Genomic DNA, 20,420 nt, shown 5'->3' with positions numbered 1-20,420 from the left:
TGTAAGATCAATCAAAGCTGAGTAGAGAATCTGGAAATCCACAATGTGCACCATTACTTCAATTGAGCACTAGTCTTATCTTATCAACTTCAATGACCATCATGCCTATTTCCAATGAATCTGCAGCCATTCCCAAATGGAACGCCCGTGAGCCCACCAAAAAGAACTGTAAGTTGTTGTTGATGCCTGATAGTAGCCCGATCGAAGCCCCATTTCGGCGTCAAATTATTCGTCCCAACTCGCTAGCCACCGTTATCTTACAGCATCTTTCCTCGAATCCGGCTAGGTCTACGTAGAACCAGCTAACTGGTACAGTGGACTATGTAGAGCTTATCGATCTCGACCTCAGCAAGTTCGAACATATAGAGACCAGGAAGGAGCTAGCCAAGGACTAGCTTCAGGCCGTCACCCAGCATGGCTTCTTCACCATTTCAAACCATGGCATTTCCACAAAGCTCTGGGATCACCAAATGGACGTCGCGAATGCGGTGATGACCTTGAGCAATGAAGAAAAGAGGCCTTACGAAGGTGAACCTCCCTAAAAAGCCCGACTCCATGTATCCTGGCGAAGCTAATCCGGCCCAAAGGAACGCCCGAGGAAGATCAGAAAGGCATCTACGTCGGCTTCAAACCCTCTGGAGAACTCGGCACCAAGGTTGGCTTCCACAAAGAGGTACAGGCTTTAGTTTTTGCTCTGGCTTGAATCAAGAACTCCCCAAAACTGATCGTATCTCAGGTCGACCATTACAATATGCTTCTTCACGACTTCGAAACTCGGCCACATCCGCAAATCATCTCCCCGTTCAAGGAAGAGATGCGGCATCTGATGCAGACTTTGAATGATGACATTCATCGCAAACTACTTATTCTCGTGGCCATGGTCTTAGAGGTTCCCGAGCAGCTTGTGCTCGACATGCATCGACCGGGTGGCTCGACGACGAATTACTTCCGATATGTTAGCTATTCCCCCGACAACTATTGGACATAAGGTCCCTTCTGACGTTGTATCATATTAGATGAGCAACTCGCCGCGCAACGATGCCGACCGAGAAAAGTCCTGCGACCTGTTCTTGCCAGGCCATGCTGACTGGAGTACCTTTTCCATTTTGTTCTCGCAGCCAATCTCTGCTCTTCAAATCTTGGATAATCACAACCAGTGGAAATGGGTCCGAGTAAGTCATTCGGGATTTCGAACGAGTATCCACTGAAGCTAATTGATAACAACGTCGGCGAAGCGCTTGAATTCCTCACTGGCCGTCTCTTCAAAGCAACCATCCACCGAGTCGTGACGCCGCCTGTGGACCAGCGGCCCAAGCTTCGCATCGGGATTCTCTTCTTCACCCGTCCCAACGACGACAAGCTCCTGGTGCCGATGGCCGAGTCGCCGTACCTGCAAAGGCTTGGGCTGGACAAGAGCCAGGAGACTGAAGTGTTCAAGACGAATGAGTACCTGCAGGCAAAGAAGCGCGGATACAAGAAGAAGGAGCTGGAGTATGACTTCGATCGGCCTAAGGATGCGACGAAGCACGTGGATCCATTTAGTGATTATGATCCCTCAGACTTGAAGAGGCACAGAGGCGACACTGCCATCGTCAAAGGAGTTCCTATCATGTAGGTTACCAGGGTGGTTGACTTAGGTAGGAAGGCCATTGCTATTATGGCCTTTGAATTTCAAGCAAACATGATGGTTGGGTAATACAGCAACTCACCTCTCTTTCAAAAACTGCGTCCAGGATCCTGCAATTGCAATTCAATAGTTGATACATAAGCTATCTGCCAAACTTAATAATAAGGTGTTGTTCAATAGACACTATGACCCAGAGGCCAAGGTGCAGCTTTGGAGGAAGGCCGAGGGCCAACAAGGTTCATAGGACCAAATGAGGCCAAATAGTATTCGCCGAGAGGCACTACGTATGGAGGACCAAATAAAATTTGTGATTCAAAGAGGCGTCTCCCTGTCCAAAGTCCGAAAGCAGCTCCGCTAATTCAATATCTCCCCATGGCCTTGGCCATCCGCAACGGACAGAGGCGCTTCCCCGGTAATGACCTACGAAATCAATGTTCGCGAGAGAATGAGATCCATCTTGGTCCGTGGAATGTAGTCGGGTGTGACCCCGAACCCAATGTGTCCGATCAACATCCTGTAATAGTCGATGGCCTAATTTGACGGGCCTGTCCTGAAGTGCAAACATGTGTCCTGCTTGAGACGCATCTTGGCGACCTTGATCCCCGAAGGCTTTAGATTGCGCAGCCGTTTTGAGTCACTCACAGGAGCCTGGAAAGTGTAATCCGAAGTGGCGCATGTCGGGTCTGAACCAAAGGATATTTAAAGGGCCACCGATTTCCAATCTTCATTCCAACTTATATACTAGGACGACTTTCCACCATTTATAATTCTTTCTTTTCCCCGTCGTCTACCTCACATCATCAAATCCACAGCCGTCGAAGTTCAACATACCATGACAGTGTGGGATCATCTGCCGAACGAGCTCAGGCTCCAGATCTTGGGATACCTCGCCCACGAAGACGGAGACCGCGCATCTTACGGGAGTGTCTGTCGCCAGTGGCTCCAGATCATGGAACCCTACATCTTTGAGGAAATTACCTTCTACATCACCAACGACAGCGTTCTGTCAGGCAGCCATACCCCCCAGAAGCTCGCTGCAGCTTTGCGTGGACCTCGGCTCAAATATTTGAAGACGCTGCGTCTTGTTGTCGACATCGACTTATTCACATTCACGAGCATCTCCCACGCCCATTCCCAGCGTATGCAGCTTGGAGCAGCCTTCGTGGAGGTGGTAGACGGCTTCGTGGATGTACTCCGAGACTGGAAAGAAGATGCCTGCTTTGAACTGCAGGTTTACGACGTTGCGGACTGTGGACATCACCTGTTGGAGTACGGCAGCGTTCTCTCGTCAAACGACAACCAGCGAACAATCCAATGTGTCGCCGCGCTCCGAACAATGATACACATGGAGGGAAGTGCTCAATGCCATAACATGGATTCGTTCAGAAACATCTCTGGTGTGGGTCATCCCCGTTTGAGCAACATGCTTCTGTGGAACATGTCGTCCAACACGAAGGAACTCTCATATGGCAGCAATGGTACTTTTGACACTTTCTTGGAAGATACCAACCCCGAGGTTTATCCTTCAGGCCTAATGTCGTTGGAAACTCGTAATGCTAGCATCCACCGAGATTGGCAGGCAGCTGTTTTGGCGCCGATGCTTGAAAGGCTGCATCTTGGCAACGAGGATGCTAGATAGTAATATTTCACAGGCTTTTGTCAAGGACATGCACACGGCAACGTGTCACCTTTGAATTGGCCGAAACTGAAATATGTCAGTTGGGGCCGATTGCCTCTGACATACATGCCGAACGAAATGCTTTTGCAAATGGCCCATGCAGCAGGCAGGATGCCCATGCTTAAATCCGTGGACCTGTGGGGTGATGAACGAAACACTATGCATCCTAATCTTGAAGAAGACGAGATTACGCCATTGGACGCCCATTTCCAGTGTACAATTGATGAGAAGTTCGTTACCGCAGTGTTCAAGACCACTGGGGAGTTGCAGCTTGATGACAGCGTTCGCGACGCCTGGAGAGCGACGGCCGAACAACGAAGCCGCCAGCTGCACTTTGAGGTCGAGCAGATGGACGTTCTGAACTACACGCAACCGTTCACGAGTCCTGCGATCGAGGACTTCTTCGACCGCCACATCTTTGTTGACTCGGACAGCCTTTATTACAGCTGGAAGGACATTCATTTCGCCGATCGACTTTTGCGGCTACGTGGGATTGAACTTGAGCCGGTTCGGAAAAGGCATATGTATACATGTTTGGATTATGATGAAATAGAATATATGTCGTCTCACGATGACACCTGGGTTCGTTATCTGCGGATACCCGACAGGAGCCGGCAGTCTATCCCCGAGACAATCTAGGGTATGTAGTGTTGAAATGCCATGAATATTTGATGCTAAACTACCAGGAACTTCAGTGGAAGCCAAAGATTAATACGGGTGTTGCTTGCATTCGCTGTTATTCTTGTGACTTTTCCTCCTCTTGCTTGATCTTTTCTTGTCTAAAGGCCTTCCTCAGCTCGCATTTGCCGATGCTTTTCCCACCAGCTTTACACTCACTGCACACCTTGCCATGTTTTACAAGCAGAATATGCAGCCCATACTTGTCCTCGTCCGGAATCCTCACGTCCAAGTGCGCATGGGTCTCATCCCTCGACGCGCTCTTCGGCCGCCATCCCAAGAGACCCGTGATTCTCCAGACGTGTGTGTCGACAGCAAACGACTCCCGCTGGAGGCAGAAGAGCAGCACGCAGCTCGCCGTCTTGGGGCCGACGCCCTGGAAGCTAATGAGCTCCTGCATGGCGTCCTCGTTGCTGGCGCTGAAGAGGTGGTCGAGCGAGTAGTTGCCGTACTTCTCCTTGACCTGGTTGAGGATGCTGATGATGACCTTGCTCTTGACGGCGCTGAGTCCGCCGCACTTGATGGCCTCCTGCAGCTTGGGGATGCCGCCCTCGACGATCTTGTCCCACTCATCGCTGCCGCCGTAGACGTCGTCCATGCTGCGCTTGGCGCGCGTGGAGTTGGTGTCGCTGGTGTTCTGGCTTAGGATGGTCCGGACAAGGGCGTCAAGGACGGAGGGCGAGTCTCCACATCCGGCCCGGGTTGTGGAGGCCTTGACCTCCTTGGGGCGCTCCCGTTTCCCGTGAAGGTCCGCGAGGATGCGGTGGGCCAGCCGGCACTCGTCCGGGGTCGGGTGTGGGAAGTCCGGGAAGGGAGATTTATCGGCATACTGCGAGTACGCCTTGAGTTTCTTTGACTGCAGGTCGTTGGGCGACTTGGCGGCTTTCAGCTTCTTCTCTGGGCTTTCAGACTTGACGTCTTCCTTCTTGAGAGGCGTCGTTGGCGGGACATCAGATAGCGATGTGGGCACATCTTCTTCCTTCTTTACTTTCTTGGACGGAGTTGCATTTGCCGACTTCGGTGATGCACGCTTTCTCTTAGACGCTGGCGTTGATTGCTGTGCTGTGGACTCGGATTCCTCGGCTGGCTTTGCGGCTGCAGCCAGGCGGGTGCTGGACCGTGTTGCTCTCGCCATTCTTACTATGCCGGCACGGATCATGTAACAAACAATTTGGATGGAGAAATCAGGTCTCACTGGCGGCGTCGCGAGTGAATTCAAAGCTGCATGGATATTCAGGGGCAAACATCAAGAGTCGAGGAAAACCCAGCTTCAGCCTCAGTGCAGCGACAGTGGTGATGTCAATGATTGGACCCGCCAAGAGGATCCACTATTTCATGCCTAAGCGAGATCTACTGGCCTGTGCTTCTGGAGCTTGGACCATGCCAGTTCAGAAGGAAAGCACGCAGCAAGAGTGCACCTGCTCAATCTCAAGCAGGAGCACCCTGGAAACACGTGAAGATGGCATCGCTGCTTCCTTCTTTCCCTCGTTCAGAGACAGAAAGAGCATCCCGTCTTGAGGAAGCAAGAGCGATCGGCCCTGCCGCTGCACCTGCCTCCTCCTGCAATTTTGGATGATAAGGGGAAAGAACGAGAGAGCGTGAGTCGCCCCTTCCTGGGGAAAGTGGGAAGGCACAGCAAAGCAAACATTTGTCACGCCCCTGGCTGCAAAACCAATGTTTGCTTTTTCCTCTGCACCTTGGCGCGTCGACTTTCTCTGCCGATTTCCATCAACACGAACATTTTGACGTGAAAAATGCACCTCAGCTGCATGCTTCCAAGCCTCCAGACAGCCACTCGCATCCCGCCAGATGGATCCCGCCGCCCCTGCCTACGTACCTACACAATTGCAGCCGGTCTTCGACGCGGGAATGCCGCCGTCTCCGCCAGCGACGGGCCCGGAAAGATCCCCCGTTTGGCCATCTTCCTCATCGACAATTCATCGCACCTCCAACAGCGCCGAGACTCGTTCCCCGTATCTCTGCATACGGCACCGCGCCCACGTGCAGATCCCCCCGTTCAAATGGCTGTCCATTCAGTTTATCGGCCGTAAGGTACGGGAGCTGCGGCAGGGATCACAGAAATCCTCTCGATCCCTTCCTGAACCGGGCAAGATGAGCATTGCCGCAATTGCCTGCTCTCTACGGGGTAAATATCGATGAAGCACATTGGCGCAGAACTGCAACGGTCCTGATGGAGAATACTGTCTCTGCACCCATAGACAAACGGACACCGACACCCCTGCTCGAGTAACACTCGGCGAGACTCCAGCGCTGGCCGCTTGACGCAACACGGAAGCACTGAGGAGGGGGAAGTTGTCACACGGCACCAGCAAGCTGCGATATTGTCCGCCAAAGAACGAACATGGCCTCTGAAGCGTGTTCGCGGCCTCGTCTTCTCGGGTGCACAAGTCGATTCATCATCACCATCAGGAATTCAGATCCAGTATCCCGGACGCCGTCTTCCGCCTTGAACTTTCCCGCGAGAAACAAAGGCCATAAGCCACGAGGAGAGCCTGGGCGACCCTATTTGCTTGGCGCAAAGCTTCTCTACCATGTCGCATCGTGGGCAGATTAGCACAGCATTCCTCAATCGCGTTGTACTTGTCTCCTCAAACTACAACCTTGGTACGCAATCGAATGCGAATGTCTCACCTGCGAAGCTGTTAAGGACCGCCTTTGTGCCCTCCAGGTCAGGGTAGCTTTCCTGGGTTCGTGCAGATGGTTCTATTTTCAAACGGCCACTTCTGCATGTCGCAGGCGAACACTGTAGCCTTTCTCTCGGCCGACATATCGACGTGTAGCGTCTCGACCAAGTCACCCGATGATCATTGGTCAATCTCCAGGGTCCCTGATTGGAGTTGCCAGCCACAACCTCACTTTGGCTAATACATCCTCTTGGCGCTCGTGCAGTGCAACCCCAAATTGTCTTGGGGATATGCGGATTCCACCAAGGGGCATCGCCAAGATCTGGAAGCGGGTTAGCATGTCCAGCCCGGAGATGTTGAGCTACATTTGATGGCGCAAACCCTATGCCATCATCTTGGGTCAAAATGCTTTCGTTTCCTCGCCCGCCGTTCTAGACGCCTACTTCTTCAATCAAGCACACCCCCTCAGCATTGCCAAGCGACTTTCCACGCAATTACCATCTCCGGTCTTTGTCGACAAACCCCCAGCATCACCGATTTTCGCCTTGTTCTTTGTCCCATCGAGAGAAATGCTATGGCGGTCCCAAACAGCATGGGCGACAAGTCCGTGAACGCCGGCCGGTTCGAGACCGTACACAGCATAGCCAGCACCTCGGAGCCGGAGACGAACCAGTACGGCCACCTCACGTTGTGGCAGTCCATCAAGAAGTGGCGTCGCGTCGTCTTTTACTGCATAGGCATGACATCTGCCATCCTGCTGTATGGCTACGACTATGTCATCGTTGGCACCGTATCAGCCATGCCCAGCTTTCAGTACTGCTCCTCTCCCATGGCTACTCATTGCACACGATGGCTAACGAGAATCTTGAAGGCGGGACTTTGGCCAAAGGCTCGACGGCAAGATGATTCTTCCGTCTCTATGGCTTGGTCTCTGGAACTTCGTCAGCCCTGGCTGCTCCATGATTGGGGCCTTGGTTGGTGGTATCTTCCAAGACAAGTTCGGTCGCCGCCCGTCACTTGCAGTCGGCTCATTTCTGTCGGCAGTCGGCGTTGCCATTTGTTTCGTCTCCAACTTGTCTCCCGACATTAATGAACGGCGCGTTATCTTCCTTGCGGGCAAGGGATTCCAGGGTGGAGCCATTGGCATGGTAATGGGAACTTCGTCGACCTACATGTCCGAGATTCTCCCACCGAACCTGCGAGGGCCGCTTCTTGCCTTCTTTCCCATCTTCACTTTGCTCGGGCAATTGATTGGGGCAGCAGTCATTTTTGCATGCCTCAACCTGGCTAACGGGTACACCATTTGCTTCGCATCGCAATGGCCGTTCTCGGTCATCCCCCTGTTGATGGCTTTCATTATCCCAGAGAGCCCGACCTACCTCATTCGCAGAAATCTAGATGAAAAGGCCTACAAGGCCCAGAAGAGGTTGGACACACCGGGAATGGACCCAGAGAAAACATTGGATGCCATCCGTCAGAACATCGAGCATGAACGCCGGCAGACCAATGCAACATATGTCGACTCGTTCCGCGGGGTGAACCTTCGACGGACCCTGATCATCATGTTTGCCAACTCTCTGCCGAACATCTTCGGCTTGACCCTGCTATCGAAGTCCAGTTACTTCGTGCAAGTCGTTGGCATGAAGGCCAACCTGAGCGTGATCGTCCTTATTCTGGGGCTCGTTTGCGGCTTGATCGCGAACATCGCCAGTGTTTGGGTCCTCTCAAAGGTGGGACGCAGACGCCTCATCTTCAGCACGCTGTCTCTCTTGACAGTCGTATGGACCGCCATGGGCATCTCAGGTTGTTGGTCGGGCCCTGTAACCGTTTGGTAAGTCCTCCCAGGAAAGGTGTGGGGGTTTGAATACATAGACTGACCACGTGCCCTAGGTACACTTCTATCTCGTTGATAGTGGTTGTTATTGTTGCCGGGCTAGGTGTCTGGCCTGCTTCGCATGTTGTCGGTGCCGAGACCTCAGCGCTACATCTGCGTTCCAAAGCCCAAGGTATCGGCTGGTTCACGGCCGGCGCGAATAATTCCATCTTCGGGTTCGTGCTGCCGTATATTTTCAACCCCGACAAAGGCAACCTAAAAGCCAAGACCGGTTTCGTGTACGCGGGGCTGTGTGCCCTCGGGCTTGTCATTTCCTTCCTCTGCATTCCGGAGATGAAGGGACGAACACCAGCAGAGATTGATCGCATGTTTGAGTCGCGGCTACCGGCAAGGCAGTTCCGACACTGGACCAACTCAACGGCGGAAATGGATGACGGCGTTTCTAGAGCTGGCAGCTCTGGTTTGTAAATTTTGGATTGTTTCTTCACACATCAAGCATGCAGAATCCTACGTTTCTTCTGTCACCCAAAATCGATTTCGAGCTGCGCCTCAAGCGCACCTATTGACACTCGCCTCGCTCTGTGCTGAAACCACCTGCATGCAGCGCCTTGGCGGTCTTCATCTGATATTGCTGCCGCCAAGCTTCTGTAACCGTCGCGCATCGACCTTCAAACAAGTCTCCGTCCGTGAACGTCAACTGTTGTTCATCATCTTTTGTGTGTTCTTGTCGGGAACCCATCGTCGACATTCTCTTCGTCGAATGATTATGCTGATCATTCGGCACGTGTTTGAAAGCACTTCCAGCCGCTGATGAAAGTGCATTCCTTTAGGAGTATTCTGACGTGTTGCAAGGCATTTCGGCTTCCTGCAGCGTCATCGGCTTATATGTATTGGCTCTGGCAGCGCCGAGCCTGCAGTAATGTCCGCGCGCCGAAGATGGGATCGACATCGTACGTGTGGTCGCGAAGTCTAAAGTCCCGCCGGCCAACGGGCGCGCCGACTTTCCGCCTGTCGCGGCAAGACGTCTGCAAGATCCTCTTGCTCGAGCAGTTTCGGTGGCTGTGTACTGTTTCCGATGGTCATGACGTGAGACGACATGGTCGGGCATCACCTGTCAGCCATGCCATGCACGCGCTACCCAAAAGAACGAGTTCTGGTCCCTGGTCAGCAGAAACAATTGGCTACCACGTCAAATACGCACGCGGGCACTTCTTTTGGTATAACCCATTGTTGGATAATCGTATTGACAACCACTCTTGGCGGTGAGTGGCCCCTCACGATCGGGAAATGCCAAAGTCCCAGCATATCGCAGGCAACAGCATTTTCTTTCCAGTCATTCGACCACGTCTGGACGCGCGCGTCTGTTCCGTTAGCTGTGACCCGTAGCCTCGGGCGGAAACAAAACGAAGCTGCCATCGGAGCTCGTGTACCGGGGAGCACCTCCGTACTGGGTTTGTCCCAAGACTTTCTGTTCGAGATCCCGGCCCGATCGTCTGATATCTTGAGACACCAAAAAACAGTAATCCAACCGGCCTTTCAGCAAGATGGAAGCAAACTCAGAGCCGCCGCCGCCACTCAAGCTGCACAAATGAGGCACGCACGGGTCCCGAGAGTCGGGTTCGGGTACGACGCTACATAACCGGACTAGTTCTTTGGAGGGTCGGAAGCGAGCGGCTAGGACCCAGTCGAAGGGTTCCTGGTCCAAGCCACCCGTCGAGCTGGATTGACATGAGTTTGGATGGGCAGCACACCACCCAAGTCAACGCTGAGCCTCATGACATTAACATGCTTTCGTCAGATTGTCAGCACCCAAAGGAGCAGCCACAAGGTTCTGGCACGCCATGACTGGGACTGAAGTGCCTCCCAACGGCGATTGTTCCTCGGAAAATCAGCTTAATTTTGTCGAAGCCTCAGGAGCCGTCCATTCACGTTCGATCACGTCGACGCTGAGTAGCCCATGTCCGAGTCCCACTCCAACATATCAGGTACTCGGCACCCCACTAGCCAGAACCGTCGGTACAAATCCAGGCAGATGCGGTTTTCCTACGCCAAAACGAGTTTCAGCCCTGCTTTCCCCATGTGGCGTCGGCGGGCGTTATCTCGCACTGATCAACCCTGCGATGGCCAATGAAACAGGCGGGAAGCTAGTGTGGAAGCCAACGAAGCGCATGCCGAGCCGCACGCAAATGGGCGAACCCCCAGACAAGGATTTAGGGGGTGGCCAGCTGTTATTTTGCTCTGAAGAGCTTAGCTCGTTTCTCGTTTCCGGCTGTCAGGTCCCTCTTGGGACCGAATTGTGATACTCCCTGGGGCTCATCATTGATGCGACCTGCAAGATTGGTGTAAGCCGTTATGTACCTCAGCTACCTTGCGCTAGTGTCCTGCCTTCCTCGTCGCAGAGGCCAGCGCACGGAGACCCTGTTCGATGAGACGGTTGCCACGTCTGGCCCCCATCAAGCACCGACTGGGTATGAGTGTCCCAAGAGATACTAAAGAAGGGCGGGCACCTGCAGCTCTGTGGCCAACTCGTCCTCATCTCGTCAATCTTTCAAACCTTTTCTCCCAAGTTGTGCGGTCCAGTCCCGGGCAGCAACTGTCAAGATGGAGTACAGAGAGCGCAATAACCACGACAGTCTCGTCTCGACGTCGACGTACGCGTCGACTGCGTATGACCCGGCTTCTTACACGGCCATCAAGGATGGGGAGACGAAGGAACATGAGCAGCGGGCAACGGATCCCATGCTGGTGGATGAGACTGTCACCATCCAGCCATGGAAGGCATCGAAGCACCAGATGATTATCATCATCACCTTGTCTATCATGTCATTCGTCATTGCCTTGGACGCCAACGTGATCGTCACGTCTCTGAGTGTAAGTCGTGGTCTGAACGAACTGTCTTTGGCAATATGCTGATCGAATCATGATAGTCCATCATTCAAGATATTGGTGGAACATCAACACAAGCTTTCTGGATTGGAACTTCCTACCTGATTTCTTGTGCTGTTGCGATGCCATTCTTGGCATCTCTCAGCGACATCTTTGGTCGACCCATCATTCTTATCGGCAGTCTCATCCTCTTCACACTGGGTACAATTCTGTGCTGTGTTGCGAGTGACATTGGGCTGCTCCTCGTTGGCCGTGTTATTCAGGGTGTCGGTGCTGGCGGCATGTACGTTCTCAGTCTGGTTGTCTTCACCGACATCGTGCCTCTACGCCACCGACCTAAGCTCTATGGCATTATGTGAGTAGCTCCGCTCTGAAGATCTTAGACCCCAACTGACTCCTTTCCAGCCAAATGGCTTGGGCTGTTGGCTCTCTCGTCGGCCCCATCATTGGCGGTGCCATCGCAGAGCATACTACGTGGAGATGGATCTTCTACATCAACTTCCCCATTTGCGGCTACTCTCTCATCGCAGTACCCATTCTCCTGACTCTGAAGCCACCCACGGCTACCTTCTCTCAGAAGCTGAAGCGGGTCGACTGGCTCGGTGGCTTCTTGTTCATCGGGTCTATGGTCACTTTCCTCATCGGTCTCTCTTGGGGAGGTAACGATTTCCCATGGAGGAGTGTCCAGACTCTTGTGCCCTTGTTCATCGGCGCCGGTGGTCTGGTCGTCGCACTGGTCTACGAGCACAAGTTTGCGAAGCTGCCATTTTTGCGGAAGATTCTCTTCACGGACAGGAGTGCTATTGTGGTCTACATCCTTGGTGCCCTCCAAGGCTTCATCGTAAGTCGCCCAATCACCGCCTGCGCTAGCTCCATACTAACAGCCCCTAGCTCTACGGCCAACTGTACTACATCCCCTTTTATTTCCTCTCTGTCCCTGAGTACAGCCCTACCATGGCCGGTGTGGCAATGCTCCCGGTCACCCTTCTGCTTCTCCCTGGATCCATCATCTCTGGCATTCTTGTCTCTCGCTACAACGCCTACCGCTGGTCCATCTGGATCGGCTGGGCTCTGCTCGCTCTTGCATCTGGACTCCTCATCTACTGGGGCGTTGGCACGTCTGTTGCTGTACATGTCATCACCCTAGTCATTGGCGGTGTCGGCCACGGCTTCATCCTCAACGCCCAGACGTTTGTCACTGGTGCAATCGTGGACCCCCAGAACTCGGGCCACGCCGCGAGCATGTACCTGTTCCTCCGCATGCTGGGCTGCGCCATCGGCGTCAACGTGGGCTCGACCACATTCCAGAACGTCATGGCGCTTAAGCTCCGCCGCCAGGGCATTGCCGAGGACATTGCCCGCCGCGCCGAGGAGTACCTCCTCGTCGTCAAGACTCTGCCCGACGGCACCTTCAAGGATGCCGTCCTCGAGTCGTACGCCTACGGCTTCAAGGGCGTGCACGGCGTCTACGTCGCGCTGGCTGTCATTGCCTTCTTCCTTAGCTTCCTGATCCGTCACTACGATCTCAATAGGATCCATGAGACGGAGCACAGGCTGCAGCAGAACCGCGTCTCGCGCATGTTCGAGACTCACCAGCACCGCACCCGCGGTGAGCCTATCCCCACGTCTGACGAGAGCTCTTAGGCCTCGCGACGTATGCCAAGGGAAGTTTGCTAGAACTTTACCCCGCACAGAAGCATGTAAGGTGTAGGATGTGCGTGATGGGGATGGAGGTCACAACGGGACTTGAAACGACGAATATCTCAAGGCACTAAGCATGGAGTTTGTGGGTCATAGAATATGGTCATGGGTGATGTGGTGGAAGGGTTGGCTTTATGAATGTCTCTTTTTCTATTTGGCAATGCATCATTCCTTAGAACCTTGCCTTGCGTGGACCAGTAGGCAGAATGAATCTGAATAACGTCTTAAACTTGTTTAATATCTGTTCTCTACTTCTAGTGAATTATCTTCCTCACAAGACATTGCATCAACATTTGCGCTGATCCCCAGAAGCTTCTGCGAGAATTGACAAATGATGAGACGTGGCATAGCTAACCCATGGAGGGCTTTGATGACTTGTTGAGGTTGGAAAGATGACGATCTAGGACAGATTGACATCTTCAACCACGTGATTCTCTCGTCGGGTTTGTTAGTCACGACGCACGTCTCGGTGAAGCCTTTTCATCCTGCTTTGGTGCAACGGCGATGGATTGCCGAAGGGTTGTGAGGTAAATGAGCCTGTAGGAAGGAAGTGCGCGGCTGTGTGACTGTCATCTTTTTACGATGAGAATCACGTGTTCTAGAGCTGAAGTTTGAAGATTGAGTTCACTGTGCTTTTTGATCCTGTTGTGAGATCTTGGAGACGATGATGTGGCTGACGGCGCTGCGGTTCGAGTGGTGGGTTCGGTTTATTGCCGGATTGGGTAGGTCGCCGAGTTATCTCCGGGGTCATGTGCTGGAGATGTTGGACAGCAAACACTGGCATCGAGAATGGGCAATGAGATATTTCTTGCAGAGCCTACTCGCAATGACACTACAGCAGTTATGGAAAGTAACATCAGTAAAATAACTAGGAAATGCGGCATGTCTTTATCTGATTGATCAAACCCGTGTTACGCGACGGGCTGAGTTAGCAACGACGCTACTCCACTCCGAGCCTCGGAGCCCGCCTCCTTATCTCTGGCCGATATCCCCCGGTCGCTTCCCCCCTCCATCCAGTCAACCTCCGAGATTCCCGTCAACAAACCAACCGGACCAACGAAGCGACATCAGACGCGTGTAAGTTGATTGCCGCTGCTAAATCGTGTTTGAAATGGATCCAGAGTCGCGCGCCTCGCCTAGACGGCTCTCATTGACGGGGCGGATAGGCGGGAGCCGCGATGCCGCCAAGACTATCTCGGCGTAAGTCTCCGAACACACGCACACCCCGCTCGGGGGCCTCCTCCGCGCCGGCGACCGCCAACGGGTTCGACTGCATACCGATATGTAGTCTCCGCTGGACTATTCCGGACGTCGAGTGAACTGGCGAATACTAACGGATGAGTCGGTGGCAGGTGCTTGACGTGTCGGCGGAAGAAGGTCAAGTGCTCCGGCGACAAGCCGTGCACGTACTGCAGCCGGCGAGGGTTGGAGTGCTGCTTCCCGGAGCCTGGGAAGAAGCGGGTCTATTCTGTCACGTAAGTTGTGGATAGATCGTTGTGTTTAGCTGGATTCTAGTTCCTAACACCGTGACAGGAGGATCCAGGACCTGCAGGAGAGGCTTGCCCGGTATGAGAGCCAGGGACTCGGCTTCTCTGTCATCGAGGGTGGGTGATGTCGATCAACTATCGTCTACGGGATGACTTACAACAGTGATAGGCAGAGACGATGAAACGGGGAGGATAAACGCGGATCCGCCGGTGCAGTCTCCGAAGCGTCCACGGACAAGCGCGACTGTACACACGCCGACGGATAATGCGACGCAGGTCAACGCCGCGTCGACGTTGCTGGGCCTAGCACTAGATCAACTGACGTCTCCCCCTTCTACCAACACCATCTCCCGCGGAACGGCGACTAACATAGTCGAGTCTTCGCCGGGCTCAAGTAAGACACTCCCATACCTGAAGAAGCCATACTCTCTCACACTCTCACCAGCCATCCCCGCCGACTCGACCCTAAGCTCCAGCCACAACTTCGGCTCCCGCCTGCAGAACCTCCTCGAACACCCTCGCCTCAGCGGCAGGGAACCCACACCCCAACCGCGCCCTCACGCACCCTCCTCACAGCCCCGTACAGACAAACCCCACGATGACGGCCCCGCGCTGCCCTCCGAGGACGAGGGCCGCAAGCTCTTCGAGAGCATGTCCTTCTTCATCGGGTACACGCAGCACCACATCGACACGCGCGAGTTCTCGGACCGGCTGGCGTTCTTCTACGCCAACCTCGGCGACCCCTCGCAGACGCAGACGCCGTGGTACCTCGAGATGGTGCTCGTGTTTGCGATCGGGAAGCTGTTCGCGGGCGCGTTCGACGGCGACGACGAGGCGGGGGCGGGGTTGCCGGGCGAGGGCATGTTCCGGTATGTGCAGGGGCGGCTGCCGAGTCTGAGCGAGCTATTTGGGCTGGGGAAGCTGGGGGTGGAGATTCATGCGCTGGCGGCGGTGTATTTGCAGAATGCGAATCGGAAGGAGGAGGCGTATCTTTATGTGAGTGGATTATCATGGTCAGGAAGCATGGTATGGGGTCTGACTGGCAGTACAGATCAGTTCGGCACTGAGGCTGGCTACAACGCATGGGTATCACCGGAACTCGGGGACGAAGCATTTGTTGCAGTCGGAGAAGGTGCACTTGAACCGCCTTTGGTGGACGGTGTACATGCAAGAAAGGTATGCTCTGTTTGTCTCGTAGAAATGACGCACAAATGCTTATTTTCACGCAGACGACTTGCTGCCGCCACAGGGAATCCATCCGGTATCTCGGACGATGTCATCGAGATTGACATGCCCATCGACTCTCCCGGGTTCCCGCCAGCCCTGCCTCTGAGAACCAACATCAAGATTGCAAGGGTCACAGGCAGGATTCTCTCGAGTGAGTTCTGCTTGATAAGCTGACCATTACATCACTGCCTGCTAACATTACACACAGCAATATACGGACCCGGCAACCACCCCGAAGATTCATTCGTGCCAAGCGTCCAGGAAATCGTACAGTCCCTCTACTGGATCGCTAAAGAGATCCCCGGAGACTTCTCTAGCAAGCTGTTCGACATTCCGTCCATGGAAGGCGACGTCTCGTTGCGCACGTCGGCGTACCTGCATATGATGCTCTACCAGGCGATCCTACTGACCATCCGCCCCGTCATGTTACACGTCTCAAAACTAATCTTCGACGACGACAACGGCGGCGGGTTGAGCCTGGGGACCTCGCCGCTCGGCAGGTTGAGCCGCACCTGTTCAGAGGCGGCGCGGAGGTTGCTGGAAGTCTTGCTGGCGTTGCGGAAGGGCAATATGCTAAGTAAGTTGGCATTCAAATCACCAAGTCCCAGATATCTAACCTGTTTTTAACGTAGCAATATTTGGCTTCTTCGACCTCGACGCCATCTTCTCCGCCGCCTTCATCATGATCCTCACCCTCATAATCGACTCCACCTCCGACGACTCCCAGAAACTCGCCCCCAGCCCGGGCCTCCCCGATGCCCTCGAGATCCTCGACTACCTCGTCGCCCGCGGCAACGACTTCGCCTCCCAGCGCGCGCGCGAGGTGCGCCGGATGCGCGACCACCTGTCCACCTTCCTCGACATCCCGAAGAACAGCCCGAGCGAGGTGCGGAACAGACCGCCCACCGTCGCCGGAGACGCAAGCATCGTCGTGTCGATGGATGACGAGGGCGGTGGTCAGGATGCAGAGGCGCGGCGGCATGCGTTCGCGGGCTTCATGCCAAAGGAGGGTGGTGTGGTGACGCCGTCGGGCCGGACCAGTCAGCTTGGCTCGCGGAGTTTGTTGGACTCGAGTTTGTGGAATGATATATCGTACCTGTGGATGCAGCCGGCTGCGGGCGAGGATGCGCAGGTGCCGGAGCAGGCGGCGGGGATGGCTGAGTTGATGCCGGAGGATGCGTATAATTGCTACTCTATTTATCATAATCAGGATCTCACACTTACGGGACAGGATTTGGGAGATTTTGGGGAGTTGGAGAGGCATATCCTTGGGTTTGGTGGTTGAAAAGGATGGTTCATAATGAATTGATGAAGAGACTGACTATTTTTCATGTGGCAAAACGATTACTTTTCCTGTCAGAGTATATTCCACCTCATTATTATTAATGCTATCGTCGTCGCCACTTTATAATTGTTATTATTATTTCTACTACCGTTTTTAGTAGGAATAATTGACTGCACAGATATAGCCGCGCACACATAGGAATAATAAGCGGTTTGTTAATTAAAAGGACTAACTAACTAGTATTCATGGTATGAGCAAAACACTCCGCAACACCGCAACTCGCTCCAGAACCAGCCAAAAAGAAGAGACATCGACAATTACAACGCAAAGAAGGCAAAAGATAATGCGTCCTAGGGGAGTCGAACCCCTGTCCCAAGCTCTCTCGATTTCTCGAATGGAAGGCTTGGATGATAACCGCTACACTAAGAACGCCTGTGTCTCCGCTTGTCTTCGCACCCCGCAGAGGTTGTCAAGGTCACGATGGTGGGGGCGAGTCAAAGCGAACTCCCGCGGCCCACTTCGGGGCTCATTTGCCTTTTGCAGTTAACAAAGGTCGAGCTTAATGAACTTAGACGACATACCTAGTACTCTGTCCCACCGCGCCGCACCATCTACTGAACCCATACGGCGGTATTAACCCACCCACGGGACCGGACCGAAAAGGCCGCGAGGAGAGCAGCACCTTAATAGATGTTGAGGATGACACGGACCGACGGGGGGCCGGAGCCCGACTAGATTCCGACCCCGGTTCGTCATGACCCCATTCCCCATCTTGAGACGCTCGTCCGAATAAGCGCGTCCATCATCGGGCGAGACCCCGCAAAATCCTTTGCCGGAGAGCGAGCCCTCTTCGGGAGAAGCGTACGGCTGTCGAATCACGATGCGCCATCTTACTTCACATAACAACTCAATTGCCATAGTGGTAGCTCCGTCATAAGTATTCATCCGCCCTTCCACTGGCTGAGAATGTCAGATCTGGGGCGAGACAGGGGTCTTCTACACGTAGATCCCAGGACTTTTGTTGATGTCGCTGTTTAAGCCCGACCGCGGTCGGAGAGTAAGATGGGGAAATCACAGAGTATAAATGACGATGAACGGCTTTGGCTACGGGATAGCTGGTTATTGAAGACCGCAACTCTTGATGTGATTGCAATAAAGAGACTTGATCATGGCTACTGCAACGGTAACGTAAGTAGTTGATTTCTACCTGCAGATCTACTTGAAAGCATCCACTCACAAGTATCATCAGGTCAACCCAAAAGATTAGCGGAGCCCTCGAGCTACGCGGAGGATCACCGTCCACCCTACCAAAGACGCTCCCCGCAGACTTCATCGAGCGATTCCCAAAGATCTCGCGGGAGCAAGCCGGCCATCTGCGGCACTTCCACAACCTCGCCACCCAGAAAGATGGCGAGTGGAAGCACATGGGCAGCCAGGAGCCCGGGCAAGAATGGCTCGACGCTTACCGCTACCAGCTCGCAACGATGGCCTATGCCGCTGGCGCGGCCCACTATCACCACTTGCCTGCGTTGAGGTCGACCTTCAAATCCTTGCTTGAGAGTCTCATTCACAAGATGCTGCTGCGGGATGTTTGGGGATACTGGTTCTTGACGAGTCACAGCGGGATCATGGTCGACCCGGATATCAAGGAGCTTAGGAAGCCTTGGGCTGATCCGGTTGTTCGCGAGAACATCATGGTAACCTCGGAATCTAGTTGCAAGGCGTCTAATGACGCATGCTGATTAGAGAGCTTAGTACTCGGGACATCTCCTTCTCATGGTCTCGCTCCACGAGATGCTCTTCCACGAGGGCAGGGTCGACGACGAGGGTTCGATCGCGTTCAACTGGAACCCCATCTTCTGGGGCATGGGGCCGGAAAGGTTCTGCTACACGAGAAAGACGCTGCAGGAGGCCATACTGCGGGAGATGGAGCGGGAGAACTGGTTGGGGGTGTGCTGTGAGCCGAATAGCATATTCGTCGTCTGCAACCAATTTCCTGTGAGTCAGCGAGAGAATTCTCACCAAAACCTGCATCACGAGCAACTAACGCTTCGGTGTAGCTGATTGCACTGAAATACAACGATGTCCGGGACAAGGTCGACCTCTCTCCGGGTGTGTTGGAAAAGTACCAAGCCGCGTGGAAAGCAAAGGGCATGCTCTCAGACGACGGTCTCTTCGTCGACTGGTACTCCCCCAAGCAGAATCGAACAAAGCCCCCGTCCGACATTGCCTTCACCTCTTGGTAAGTCGACAACATCAAACCGAAGCGCAGGTCTAAGCTGACACCCGCAGGGCGCTCGCATTCATGAACTCCTGGAACCCAGACTTCGCCCGCCGCACGAGCAAAGACATTGCCACGGGTTACCTTGCCAAGTCCGCAGAGGGCCACGTCTTCGTCCCTGAACCAGAAGTCTCGTTCAAAATCCGCGAACTCGTGGCTTCGGAGCGCCTCGACCCTATGGACCCGGCCACCTACGCCAGGGCCGCGAAAGCGGTTGCAGAGCAGAACCTGCCGGCGAGCGGGTTCCCCTTCACGAAGCCGCACTTTGCGTACGCGGCGATGTGGGCGTCGGAGTTGGGGGAACCGGAGCACGTGGACGGGTTGCTTGCGTATGCGGATGCGAAGATGAGCCCTACGTGGGAAGATGGAGGCCTGTTTTACGGCGGCAGCGGGAGGTCTGAGGGGGGTGCCGCTGTGGATGTGATTAGCGGCAATGCTGCGGTTGCGTATGCGAGGTTCAACGTCCCGGATGGCCAGCGCACGATGTATGAGAAGCCTTGGGATGAGGAGCACTTTGCGACTGTGCCTTTCGTCAACAATGCTGATCTCGCGAGTGGGGTTGATTTCTTGCGAGGAAGTTGGGATGAGGGGTTTCAGGCGCTGGCGGTTACGTTGCGCTCGTGGGATGGCACAAGCAAGAGGTGAGTCTGAGATGGTGGATATCAACGCTGTGGAGTAGATTGCTAACGTCGTGAACAGTGTCCAGCCTCAGTTTACCGGGCTTCGAGAGGGCACGTATGGCATCTATCAAAAAGGTGTGCTTCATCAGACACAAGAAGTCAAGGGCAGAGACGACGTTATCGCGCTTGACCTTCAGGTATCAGGGGACGAAGTAGACCTGGTACTGGTGAGGTCTTGAAGAAAGCTATTCTATGTGTCACTGTATGCTCTAAGAAGACCTTCATCTCAGTAGCTACTTGTTAGCCAGCCTGATGTGAAGTTTCCAAAGGACCATTGCTTCATCTGATTTGAACAATGAGTCACAGTTTGATCTTCGGAGTGCGTGAAGCATGGACGAAGCTTGAATCAAGGGAACGACATATGGAAACGCCGCGATCAATACATTGCACCCATCGTCAATTGAGTTTTGG

General features: G+C 54.0%; 6 protein-coding genes across 6 annotated transcripts; 5 read left to right on the top strand and 1 right to left on the bottom strand.

Moving 5' to 3' along the window:
* Positions 1-101: 101 nt before the first annotated feature.
* CGCA056_v004160 (uncharacterized protein) lies at positions 102-395 on the top strand (the record flags this gene model as incomplete). Its single annotated transcript, XM_037319415.1, has 2 exons — positions 102-168; positions 316-395. The coding sequence occupies 2 exons, from the start codon at positions 102-104 to the stop codon at positions 393-395; spliced, it is 147 nt and encodes a 48-aa protein (XP_037181932.1).
* A 75-nt stretch (positions 396-470) lies between these two features.
* Positions 471-1,641, top strand: CGCA056_v004159 (uncharacterized protein; the record flags this gene model as incomplete). Its single annotated transcript, XM_037319414.1, has 6 exons — positions 471-528; positions 588-673; positions 737-955; positions 1,017-1,172; positions 1,211-1,611; positions 1,638-1,641. 6 exons carry the CDS (start codon positions 471-473, stop codon positions 1,639-1,641), a joined length of 924 nt encoding a protein of 307 aa, XP_037181001.1.
* Positions 1,642-4,041: 2,400 nt separating this feature from the next.
* CGCA056_v004158 (putative DNA glycosylase) lies at positions 4,042-5,118 on the bottom strand (the record flags this gene model as incomplete). The annotated part of the gene is made up of 1 exon (XM_037319413.1): positions 4,042-5,118. The coding sequence occupies one exon, from the start codon at positions 5,116-5,118 to the stop codon at positions 4,042-4,044; it is 1,077 nt and encodes a 358-aa protein (XP_037181002.1).
* Positions 5,119-7,220: 2,102 nt separating this feature from the next.
* fmqE-2 (MFS transporter fmqE) lies at positions 7,221-8,930 on the top strand (the record flags this gene model as incomplete). The annotated part of the gene is made up of 3 exons (XM_037319412.1): positions 7,221-7,441; positions 7,500-8,459; positions 8,519-8,930. The coding sequence occupies 3 exons, from the start codon at positions 7,221-7,223 to the stop codon at positions 8,928-8,930; spliced, it is 1,593 nt and encodes a 530-aa protein (XP_037181007.1).
* A 2,133-nt stretch (positions 8,931-11,063) lies between these two features.
* On the top strand, positions 11,064-12,992 carry FUS6-6 (Efflux pump FUS6; the record flags this gene model as incomplete). Its single annotated transcript, XM_037319411.1, has 4 exons — positions 11,064-11,333; positions 11,390-11,703; positions 11,754-12,189; positions 12,240-12,992. The coding sequence occupies 4 exons, from the start codon at positions 11,064-11,066 to the stop codon at positions 12,990-12,992; spliced, it is 1,773 nt and encodes a 590-aa protein (XP_037181008.1).
* Positions 12,993-14,160: 1,168 nt separating this feature from the next.
* On the top strand, positions 14,161-17,048 carry CGCA056_v004155 (putative transcriptional regulatory protein; the record flags this gene model as incomplete). The annotated part of the gene is made up of 9 exons (XM_037319410.1): positions 14,161-14,249; positions 14,402-14,524; positions 14,583-14,653; positions 14,706-14,930; positions 14,982-15,532; positions 15,588-15,712; positions 15,766-15,914; positions 15,972-16,340; positions 16,396-17,048. 9 exons carry the CDS (start codon positions 14,161-14,163, stop codon positions 17,046-17,048), a joined length of 2,355 nt encoding a protein of 784 aa, XP_037181005.1.
* Between the last annotated feature and the right edge of the window lie 3,372 nt (positions 17,049-20,420).

The sequence above is a fragment of the Colletotrichum aenigma genome (genome assembly GCF_013390185.1).
Source record: "Colletotrichum aenigma strain Cg56 chromosome Unknown KSG_Cg56_contig03, whole genome shotgun sequence".
NCBI lineage: Eukaryota > Fungi > Ascomycota > Sordariomycetes > Glomerellales > Glomerellaceae > Colletotrichum > Colletotrichum aenigma.
The sequence above is the reverse complement of the archived record's forward strand: the minus strand, read 5'-3'. Positions and strand labels throughout refer to the sequence as shown.